General features: G+C 38.5%; 2 protein-coding genes across 2 annotated transcripts; both read left to right on the top strand.

Annotated features, from left to right (window-relative positions):
- The first annotated feature begins 1392 nt into the window (after window positions 1-1392).
- LOC117813391 (olfactory receptor 1-like) lies at window positions 1393-2403 on the top strand. Its single transcript, XM_034684579.1, has one exon. The coding sequence runs from the start codon at window positions 1417-1419 to the stop codon at window positions 2401-2403; it is 987 nt and encodes a 328-aa protein (XP_034540470.1). The 5' UTR covers window positions 1393-1416.
- Window positions 2404-8080: 5677 nt separating this feature from the next.
- LOC117812679 (olfactory receptor 1-like) lies at window positions 8081-9052 on the top strand. Its single transcript, XM_034683587.1, has one exon. The coding sequence runs from the start codon at window positions 8081-8083 to the stop codon at window positions 9050-9052; it is 972 nt and encodes a 323-aa protein (XP_034539478.1).
- Window positions 9053-12068: the final 3016 nt, after the last annotated feature.

The following is a 12068-nucleotide window of genomic DNA, read 5'->3' as shown; positions in this document are numbered from 1 at the left end:
GCCTCAAGTGGACACTCAATGAACTGCAGGTTTTAGCACTTCCGCATGGCCTTTGTATTTTTAGCCCAGGTTTATCGCTTGATCGGCACCATAGACTGTAAAAAATATGGACGTAGTATTCGTGACGTCACCCATCTGTTTCTGAAGAGCTGTTTTGAGACCAATCGGCTGCGGCAGCCATATTGCTTCTGTCGAGCCAGTGTGACGTAAAGAGGCGGGCTTTGAGCCTCCTAGCCAACAGCTGCAGTGTTCCCACAGGCAGCTGTGCCTCTCATTGGAAGACTGGTAATCTCAATATCTTCGAAATTGCCGAATTAGAAAAAAATTCACCCCCCTCACAGTGAGAGGACGTCGAGAAATTAGCTATTCAGACTACACTCATCTTTTGTACCAGGCTGTAAACATGTTTATTAATGCTGCAAAGATCATCTTTTCCCCATTCATGTGTATGTGACTTCCGGTACTTCCGGAGCCAGCCTCAAGCGGATCCTCGATGAACTGCAGCTTTTAACACTTCCACATTGACTCATATTTTTAGACCGGAGGTTGCCGCTTGATCGGCACACACTGTACGGGGTTTGATTTTTTGATAACTTGATATTCTTGAAGAAATTAAACTTAAGAGTTTTGCCCAAATAAGGGCATGGCTGACTTGACTGACAGGCCGGTTGTGTTCAGCATTTCCAATATGGCACCCGCTGACGATCAGCTTCAAAACAGGGCTTCAGATGGGTGACGTCACGGATACTACATCCATTTATTGTGCAGTTTATGGTTATCTACTGTGGTCTGACATCTAACCACTAACAGTGGTTTCAGACTTTAAAAATAACTACTTAGTTGGGATGTCCCAGTCGGGATCAGAACCCTTGAATCCGAGCTGATCTGGGCATTTTTTGATTGATCACTGAGCACAATTTGAAGCTTAGCTTAAACATAAAAAAATAAATAAATGGGACAATGTTGTGGAACTCAAGGCACAGCTTACATTTTATTGCACAAACACTCATGTCCACGGGCCAACAAAGCTGATTGGGACATTCTTGTTGATGGTGATGTTTGCATCTATCGGCCATAAAGAGACATCAGTGTTAATGTCAGCCTGTTTCACAACCAGCCAAAAACTCCTCACAGGAGCTTTAAGGTACCTTCATCAGCAGCTGTCAAAGGTTTTTAATCCAACTATCAAAGCTGCAGTCACAGTGAGTACGCAAGACGATGGTTTACTGATGCAATGAGTTTGTCTAGAGATGACTGGCTTGCGTAAAATACACCTGGGACTGTGAAGACTTTTAAAGTGTAGCAGAGCTCTGTCACAAAGAGAGAGAGCTTATCTCTACACTGAGAGACATCACTCCTACTGATGCAAAGAGGATACATCTCTGAGTAAATCACTGCCGCTTGGACCGTGTGACAATGAACTTATTCAACTCTGCTCTCGGAAAGAACATCACCTTTGTGCATCCTGAATATTTCATGATAAGTGGTTTATCCGGCATCCCAGATATCAAATATTACTATGTCTTTCTCTTTTTTGTTTACATTGTGTCAGTGATAGGGAACACGGTTGTAATGGCTGTGATATACTTCGATCATAACCTGAGAGCTCCAAAATACATTGCAGTTTTTAATTTAGCGTTTGTGGACCTGTTTGGGAACACTGCTCTGGTGCCGAAGCTTCTGGACATCTTTCTGTTTAACCATCCGTACATCCCCTACAACGACTGTTTGGCTTTCCTGTTTTTCTGCTACACCTGCCTCTCTATGCAGTCGTTTAACCTGGTTGCGCTCTCCTATGACAGATTGGTTGCAATTATCTTCCCCCTGCACTACCCAGTGAAGGTGACACACAGGTTCATGCTGTCTTTGATTGCCTTTTTCTGGGCACTTGTTATACTTGCTGTTCTCATTGCCGTCGGTCTTATTACAAGACTTTCATTCTGTCAGTCTGTGGTCATTAACAGCTACTTTTGTGACCACGGCCAGATATATCGACTTGCATGTAATGACCATTATCCAAATTATGTCGTCAGCTGTTTCTACCCTGTTCTTATTTTTTGGCTCCCGCTTGTTTTCATCTTGATAAGCTACCTCTATATCGGCTTTACTCTGGCAAAGGTGGCCTCAGTTCACGAAGGACTCAAGGCCTTTAAAACATGCATAGGTCACCTGTCTTTGGTGGCAATCTACTTCATCCCACTGTTAGTCACATTTACCTTGATGGAAAAAATACATCCGAATGCCAGGATCATAAATCTGTCTCTAACATCTGTCTTTCCCCCGATGTTGAACCCAATCATTTATGTTCTGCAGACACAAGAAATCAAAGAATCAGTGAAACGGCTGCTGAAAATCTGTAATAAATCCAAAATAACCAAGAATAAGAAAATTTCTGCAATGTGACAGCTGCAGAGATTATACCCTCTCTTTTCTTAATCTGGAATTCCAAACAGCTGACTTTTGTAAACTTGAAAAATATGACTCCATTGAAGAATAACTACATTATTTAATCAAAATTTGAATCAGGAAGCTGAATAGAAATAAAACATGTTCCTCTTTTACTCTATTTGTGTGATAAAAGCACAAAGAACAGCTGTTTCAAGATAAAACTAAGAGAAGGAAAATAAAGTGAAATGAACGTGTGAATCATCAAAGAGAGAAGTTTTTGCTGATTTCATTTTCTTGTGCAGTTGTGATAGAATGATTTAAATGTAAAACTTAAGACTTATCCTTTTTAATCTAGCTTTTAATTTAGAGTAATTCATTTTCAGCCTTGGACTGCATTATTATTTTTGTTATTTTTAGTATTATTTGAATCATTGCTTTAACATATTTATTTTCTTTGTCTATTTATTTCTTGTATTCATCTACCTTATTTTTAACTTTACTTTCCACTCTTACTTATTTTATTAATTTTACTGTATTGATTTATTTTACTTTTAAGTATTTTATTTATAATCATGCCTTTTTATAATCTCACCATTGCTGTTGTTTTCTGTCTCTCTGTTATTCTGTGAAGCACTTTGGGCTGCATGTTTTTATGTATGAAAGGTGCTATATAAATAAAGTTGAGTTGAGAGCAAACATGTTACAGTATGTCTAAAATCCCAGATTAAAGCTGCTGTGAGGAACTTTTGTTTTGTGTCAATTCTGGCGCCCCCTTGTGGACAAAGTGATACCTCTTATCTCTTGTCCTAAACATGCAAAAGTAGTGTTTTCAACAAAAGCCTCATCCTGTTGTCTTTTAACAGTCAACTTTATCAGGCCATGTGATTATTTTCCATGAAAACAGTCAAATAAAGGCTGTTTCTGAAGCAAGATGTCCATTATCTGGTCTGGGACCTACCCCCCCTGGGCGGTTTCAGGCATTAAAAATTACAACAGAGAAGGTGTCAGTGTTGTTGTAGATGGTCTTGCTTGCTATTGAAGGTTATAAAGAGGCATCAGTATCATTTTCAGTCTGTTTCTCAGCCAGTTCAAAACTCCTCACAGGGCCTTTAAACAGGACTTTTGTTGTTTTATGTTAACATGATCAGTTTGTTTTCTCAACATTGTGTGAGCTCCACTTTTGCCATCATCTGGTACATTTGTAAAAATACTTTAATACTTTCATATTCTGTGTTTACACTACGTTGTTGTAAATGTACTAAGCTTAAAGAAAACGTCCTTTGAGCTTGTAGTTTTTTGCATATAATCAATTTTTTTCGTCCAAAGACTTTACAAACCTGTGCAGACACTTTGCTGTGTGAACCCTGGGAATCTGACAGTTACTTTTTCTTTTTTTATCACCTAAAAAACATTTCCAAAGTGCGTCAGTTTCTCTCTCAAGCCAATGCAGAGACACTAGTTCATGCTTTTATAACCTGTAGAATTGATTATTGTAATGCTCTTCTTTCTGGTCTCCCCAAAAAGAACATTTCTCAGCTTCAGCTGCTCCAGAACTCAGCAGCTAGAATGCTGACAAAGACCAGAAAGAGGGCCCACATCACACCAATTTTAAAGTCTCTGCATTGGCTTCCAGTATCTTTTAGAATAGATTTTAAGATCATTTTATTGGTTTTTAAAGCTCTTAATGGTCTTGGGCCTTCTTATTTATCAGATTTGCTTTTATCATATGAGCCAGTGTGAGCCCTCAGATCTTCAAGTAGCGGACTTTTAATTGTACCAAACGTAAAAACTAAGACCCACGGTGAGGCAGCTTTTTATTATCACGGCCTACGCCTGTGGAACACCCTGCCTGAGGATCTGAGGGCTGCCCAGAGCATAAACATTTTTAAAAGCAAACTCAAGACCTACCTTTTTAGTCTTGCTTTTAACTGAGTTTTATTTTTATTCTTAACAGTTTTATTAATTAATTAATTAATTAATTAATTAATTAATTAATTTATTAATTAATTAATTTATTTATTTATTTATTATCTATTTCAAATTTAGTCACTTTTATTCTGCTTTATTTATTTATTTATTTACTTATTTATTTATTTTAAGTCTCGCATCTTCTTTTCTTTTAATGGTTTAATATTTTAGTCTTTTATTATCTTAGAAATGTATTTTACTTTGGTGATTTTAATTTCCTGTTTTGAGTTTTAACATCTTATTTTACCTCCAGTGTTTCCTCATTAAGATAACATGAGAGCGTTTCCTCAGTTCGTTCAGCAAATTATTTTTATTTTTTATTTTTTATTTTTTTTTATTGTTTTTATTACTTTTGTTGCATATTGTATTGTTAACTTTAGGATTGTGGGGTGGGTTTGGGGTCGGGGCTGGGGCTGGGATCTTTTTTCTTAATTTATTCTACTTTAAGTTGTTTTTCTTGTACAGCACTTTGTGTTACAATGTCATTGTATGAAAAGCGCTTTATAAATAAAGTCTGATTATTTGATTGATTGCTTGATTGATTAGGCAAATGAGTGAAATAAATAGACAGCTTGGTTTATTATTTCGTTAGCACAAAGTAAGGCCTGGAACAATGTGAGTGCAGGCCAGCAAGGACCCGGGAGGGTTAACAATTGTGGTTTGGCACGGTACGGGGGCAGCTGGTGTGAGCGCACACACAATGGAACCCTCCCTTGTAAACATTACAAGCTGGCCTTGCTGTTGGTTCGACCGAATGTAACTACTATTAAAGTTTATTAGTGGGGGGAAAAAAAGCCATGAAGGTTGTATGAATTCAAGTCAGGTTCAGTGGTCTGTTGTCTGACACTCACTGTCTTTATTCACTGCCTAAGTATGTGAGTGTTGGGGAGAGGGGGGGGGTGAACTGGTGTGTAGGTGAGCCAGGCTGCTGCAGCCGGTCTGTCTGGTTTAAAACCATGCAAGCAGAAGTGAAACAGATATCATCTAAACAACAAAGCTTTGTCCTCATCTCTGAGCAAACTGCGTCATCTGGATAAATAAAGCTCCTACCTGTGGAGCGTAAAGGCCCAGTCAGTCCCCACGTATAGATAAGTGTGCCTGTATGTTCCAGGCTTGAGCCAGAGTTAAGGTTGATTTATACTTCTGCGTCGCCCCTACTTAGCAGGGACAGACGCGGACATGAGCACCACATACTTGTGCGTCGATGTGTCCCCCGAAACGCTTGATGACAGTGTGGTCTCTTTGATAGCCGGTCGCCTGTTTCCGGTCCCGCTACAATCTCTGTTTACTTTTCCACAGCAATTCAGCGCGTGTTATGTTAATCTACAGCTGATACATGTTGCTGTTTATCATGCAGACATGATTACATGAAGAATAGAGAGGAGGAGATGAAATACACGGCCGATCTGCGGCCGATATCCGGGATCCCGAAAATCCTGTAAATGCGGGAAAGACAATGCCGCCGAGTGGACAAATCACAGAACTTGCGACCCACGTCGATTCTACGCCTAGTTACATTTGGAGGAGGTGCACGTCAACAACGTGCGTAGGCCTCTGCGTAGGAACGGGAGCTACGCGGACCTACGGCGTAGGCTACGCCGTCGATTTGACGCAGAAGTATAAATCAGCCTTTAGCCTAAGACAGATTTAAATTTTGATCATAATAATAAAAGTAATTTCAAAATAATATCAAAAACTGTATGGACAGAACTATTAATGTTATGTCACACAGATGTTAGGCGCCGTTTTTAAAGTTGTGCACACTGAAAATAACAGCAACAATCCTCCACATTAAGCTATAAATATTTGTGATTTTATTTATTTATCATTTGTTTTTGTTGTGACAAATATAATTAAGATAAAATGAATGTTAAATTCTAATTTAAATGTTAAATACAAATCTAAATGATAAATGTTGCTCTATGATCCTAAATATTTAGCTATTATGCAAATTCACACTGCCAACCACCGGAAGTTTTGCTGCTCCTACTGCTTGGAATAAACTCCAGAAGGACTTGAATCTGTCGGATCTCATCTCTCTGGACACCTTTAAGTCTATCTTAAATGAAAGAAAGACCCCAGAACAGTGCCTGTGTTTTTAAAATGCTGTTTTATATTCACAAACTGCACTTTACTTGAAAATAAGTTGCACTTTTTAAATTATTATTGTTTGCTTCTACATACTGTCTGCATATATGTTCCATGTTGTTGAGTTGTGCCATTTATTCTGACGTGTGCTGCTGACCTCTTGGCCAGGTCGCCCTTGAAAATGAGGTCTTGATCTCAATGGGACTTATCTGGTTAAATAAAGGTTAAATCAAAAAAATTAAAAAAAAGTACCAAAATTAAAGCGTCTTAAAGTGATATAGATATCCCAACCATAGATTGGGTCAGTTCTGTCTATGAGCATTGTGGAAGCTCATAATGGCCTCCCAAACTGTCTTTCCAATATTTTCTGCCAAACGTCACATTACAGACGACCGGCAGTCCGGCAAGCGACCTGTAGGAGTCATTACTGACAGACTATGGTTAGGGTATCTGTATCGCTTTATGAAGCTTTTATTTTGGTTCTTCCACTAGGTTTCAGTGTTAAATTCGCATAATTATCTAAATATTAAGGATCACTGATCAACATTTAACATTAACATTTGACATTTAACATTTATCATTGAGATTTAACATGTAACATTTAAATTTAACATTCAATATTTAGATAAAAAAATAATTTAACTTATGTATATTTGTCAAGACAAAAATAAAGTTTGAAAGATCACAAATATTGCTCTAAATGTGTTTTAAAAAAAGTGGCTTTTAAAAATTCACACTACATTTTTATGACGTTTTGGAGCTAAACTGGAGAAATGTTTCTGTAATTTTCAGTATGCAAAGCTTTACAAACGGCGCCCTATCGTAATCACTGTAAAGTTTAAGCCCTTACCACCCCTTATCAAATCTGCTATGCATCTACCAGTGACTCAGCAGTTAAAATTTCAGTAGCACTTGTGTTTGTCAATAAGAAATGTCCTCAGCTAGATTCATATCCATAGAAATGTAAGTCAGTGTGGTTCATTGAAGCCTGCAGTGAGGCCCAGAGCAAAACATGCTGTTTAATTTGCATCGCAGTTTGGAGTGCATTAAACCCTTTTTGTGTTTCCGTCCCTTTTGCACTGGTTCAGCACGTGCTAAAGAAGCTTAATCCTTTTGTAAATCAGGCTTTCAATGCAGCCATAGTAGAATAGAAGAACAGAATAGAATGTACTTTATTAATCCCTGAAGCGAAACTCAGGTGTCTGGCAGATACAATTATAAAAATCACATTAAACAAGTAATTCAGGTGTCTGTCAGCTCATCTATAATTGACTATAGAGTTCTGAAGCCTAATGGCTGCAGGGATGAATTATTTTCTGTATCTCTCAGTCCTGCAGCGCAGAGAAGGAGAGTTAGGAGCTATTCTTTAATTAACTCCCAGTGTCCTCCATCTGAAATGCCAAACATCAACTTCAAAGTTGTGCTGAAGTCACAAACTGCAAAGTTGACAGATGTGGATAGGAAAGAGTTGTTATGATGATGATGACACAGGAGAACATTGTTTCCCTCATCACAAGACATTTAAAGATCGCCACAGCTCTGCCTTCAGAAAGAGAGAGAGGGGGGGGCTCAAACTGAAACACAGACTGGAACCGAGTCCTGCTGAAACCTGTGAGAGATCCAGTAAAACGATCTAATGGAGTTTTTTAACTCTGCTCTCGGGAAGAACATCACCTTTGTGCGTCCTGCATATTTCATGATAAGTGGGTTTGTTGGTATACCTAATGTGAAGTATTTCTATGTCTTTCTCCTTTTTATTTACTTTACTTCAATACTGGGAAACTCTGTTGTAATGATTGTCATCATTTTTGACCAAAATCTGAGAACTCCAAAACACATTGCCGTTTTGAATCTGGTTTTGGTGGACCTGTTTGGAAACACCGCTCTGGTGCCGAAACTCCTGGACATCTTTCTGTTTAACCATCCCTCCATCTCTTACAATGACTGCTTGACTTTCCTGTTTTTCTGCTTTGTCTCCCTCACAATGCAAGCTCTTAACCTGGTTGCACTCTCCTACGACAGACTGATAGCTATCATCTACCCACTGCACTACCATGTTAAAGTGACCCACAGGTTAATGCTGGGATTAATTGCTTCTTTATGGCTTTTTGCTATATTTGTGACTCTCATCGCGGTCGGCTTGCTTACAAGACTGTCATTTTGTAAATCTGTGGTTATTAGAAGCTTTTTCTGTGACCATGGTCCACTCTTCAAACTCAGCTGCAATGATGCTACCCCAAGTCAAGTAATTGCTCTCGTTCTAGCAAATGTAATTCTTTGGATTCCTCTTATATTTATCTTGGGGTCTTACTGTGCTATTGCTTATGCTCTACTAAAGATTACTACAACTAAGGAAAGAGTGAAGGCCTTTAAAACCTGCACAAGTCACCTTTCATTGGTGATGATGTATTTCCTCCCAATCATAGTGGTTTATCGCTTCTCTGCAATGATTCATCCTAACGCCAGAATCATGATCATGTCTCTGGTGTCTGTCGTTCCCCCCATGTTGAATCCAATCGTTTATGTTCTGCAGACAGAGGAAATCAAAAAGTCTTTGAAAAAGTTTATGAAAGTCAGAGGTCAGTTGAAAATTTCTTCAAAAAATTAATTGTGTATTTATCTTATTACTTACTTACTTATCTACTTAGTTGTTTTTACCAAAATAAGGTTAGATATTTCATTAGTAATATGAATCAGGCCCTCCTTTTGTTGTGGTTCTGTATACACAGTGTGATATTTTTTGCTGAACATGAATGACTATTGCCTAATTTGGATGAATTGATCAATTAAGGGGTTCATTTTGGTTGAGACAAGATCAGTTGTGCTTAGGGGTGGGAATCGATAAGATTTTATCAATGTCAATGCCATTGTCAATTCTGCTTAACAATCCAATTCCTTATCAATTCTCCTAACATTTCCTGAGCATTTTTTGAGGGGAAAAAAGTAGTTCTACACACTACCAAAATTATGTCTGCACAAGATTGAACATGAACAGATTTTGATTTGATTTGATGACTTTATTTCTAACATGTAAAAGTAAAAATACAAGAAAAAATAGCATACAAGTAGAAAAGAAGAAAGAGTTTTACAAAAGAAACAAAATCAATATTAGCAAGCAGTGAAACAATTTACTGTACATGTGCAAAAAGAAGTAGGAAGAAGTTAAAACTGATCTAATCCTAACCCTCTATTCACTATTTTCTGCCTTTATACGAGTGCAATCCCACACGTCAAATCTTCATATATTATCTTCATATTTCCACCAACAAACAGAAGTAAACCCCTCATGATTCTCAACACTAGTCTTCCTCCTTGTACCTCATGAAAATCACTTCTTTGTACTTCTTCTTGAACTGGATTATGTTCTGACATTGCTGTAGCTCCATATTGAGACAGTTCCACAGTTTTACACCACAGACTGAAACACAAAAACTTCTTCTTGTGGTCCGAACACTCATCATCTTTAATCTTAACTTCCCTCTGAAGTTATAACCCCCTTCTCTTTCACAGAATAATCGATGAATATTTCCTGGAAGGAGATTTTTCCTTGCCTTGTACACAATTTGTGCAGTTTTAAAATCCACAAGGTTGGATAAATTAAATATTTTTTATTTGAGGAACAATGAATTTGTGTGTTCACGTAAATCAACATTGTGAACTATTCTGATGGCTCTTTTCTGTAGGACTGAGTGGTTGCAGGGAGCTTGTATAGGTGTTTACCCACACCTCAGCACAGTAACTGAGCTATTGTTTAGTATATTCAACTTGAATATACTAAACAATAGGTTGACCTCATTATCGGCCGCATGAGTCTGGACGTGGCCCCTGGAGCCTGGAGGAAAATACTTTGAATTTGGAGATGAAAAACACTTTTCCTCCGGGGGTCATCGCGGAGGTATTTTACCCGCTCTCGGTGCCTCATTTTCGGCCATGTGAGCCCGGACGTGGCCCCTGGAGCCTGAGGGAAAGAGTCCCGTTGTGACTCTCTGTCTGACCTGACAGTAAGACTCTGCAAGTTATGGACTTCAGAGCAGTGAGGGGGGCTGATTATTATATTTAGTATGTGTGTTAAATTGCATAAGTAGAGACAAAGAGAGAGAGAGCAGATTAAATGTAATCGGCTGCGTAAAATTAACATAATCTGAACTGAATTAGATGATGAAATATCCTTGAATTAAAAAATGTGTTTTAAGTGTTTGCTGTGTTTTTGTTGGTTGTTACTGTTTTGTTTTTAACTCTGTAAAGCACTTTGGATTGCTCTTTTTATGAACGGTGCTTTATAAATAAATCTGCCTTCCCTTCATTTTGTGGATTTTCCCTTTATGTATAATCCGACTTAAAGCTGCTGTTGGTAGTCGTGATATAAACATCAGTTCTGAGAGAGATTTCGAATGCCAACACTACCCCTCCCCTCTCTGCTGTCCGTGATAATGGGAACGAGGGGAATAATAACATTGCTTGATACAAAGGCTTTGGAAAAAAAACAGATTTCGCCGTACTCTCAAATTACTTCACTTACAGATGAGTACCGATTGGTATCATGACCTTTTCTCCAAACCCAGCAGAAAAAAAGTGCAGGTTTTTTTTTACACCATTCCTACCAACAGCAACTTTAAGAGACCTGAGTGTCTGCATTTGCAAACCGCAATTACTGTGTAATGCTATAAAAGAAAGAGAATCGCAACTCAACTCATTTTTATTTATATAGCACCTTTCATACATTCAAGCATGCAGCACAAAGTGCATCACTAAAGGACATAGAGACAGAAAACAACAGCAACAGGTAAAAGGATCCAAGGCTAAAGCAAGACAGAGGAAAGTGATTGGAAATATTTACAAATAAAATCAGGGAAATATCATAAAAATAAGATAAAATAATTACAATAAAATCAATAAAATCAAATCAGATAAATACCAGAAAAATAAAATAGAATCAATCAACAACAACGTTATCTCAGGACGCTTTTACAAACATAGGAGGTCTAGACCACTCTATGTCAAATTATGAACAGAGACCCAACTTCAAGACAGGGTAAGACTCAGTCTGACCCCACCTTAATCCATCATGAGCATTGCACATCGCAGTATTTAGCTAGTTACAGTGGTGAGGAAAAAACTTCCTTTTAACAGGCAGAAACCTCAGGCAGAACCAGACTCATGTTAGACAGCCATCATGCCTCGACTGAGTTGGGTCTGGAAAGACAGATAGAGGGGAGTAAGAGAGAGAGGTGATAGTGATGAGACGAGTAGTAGAAACTGTTGCTGCTGAAGTCCAGTACGTCCGTATCAGCTGGAGTCCAGAACGTCTGCAGCAGGAGGACGTCTACGGCAGCTCAGAGGAATCTACGTGACAATGGAGCTAAGGGGTTTCAGAAAGGTCTATGGTTAGTAACTTTAATGGGACAGGGAGAGTTAAAGTAAGTGATGAAGGGGTTGGGGGGAAGGGGGTGAGCTAGGATCCCAGTGTGTCAGTGTGCCAGTTCCCCCGGTAGTCTAGGCCTATAGCAGCATAACAAAAGCTGGTCCAAGCCTGAGCCAGCTTTAATTATAAGCTTTATCAAAAAGGAAAGTTTTAAGCCTACTCTTAAAAGTGGAGAGGGTGTCTGCCTCCCGGACCTTGACTG

This window comes from Notolabrus celidotus, chromosome 5, assembly GCF_009762535.1.
Source record: "Notolabrus celidotus isolate fNotCel1 chromosome 5, fNotCel1.pri, whole genome shotgun sequence".
Lineage (NCBI taxonomy): Eukaryota > Metazoa > Chordata > Actinopteri > Labriformes > Labridae > Notolabrus > Notolabrus celidotus.
The sequence above is the reverse complement of the archived record's forward strand: the minus strand, read 5'-3'. Positions and strand labels throughout refer to the sequence as shown.

Coding starts and splice junctions, on each gene's coding strand:
- LOC117813391 (XM_034684579.1), top strand. CDS start 1,417: ATGAACTTATTCAACTCTGCTCTCGGAAAGAACATCACCTTTGTGCAT.
- LOC117812679 (XM_034683587.1), top strand. CDS start 8,081: ATGGAGTTTTTTAACTCTGCTCTCGGGAAGAACATCACCTTTGTGCGT.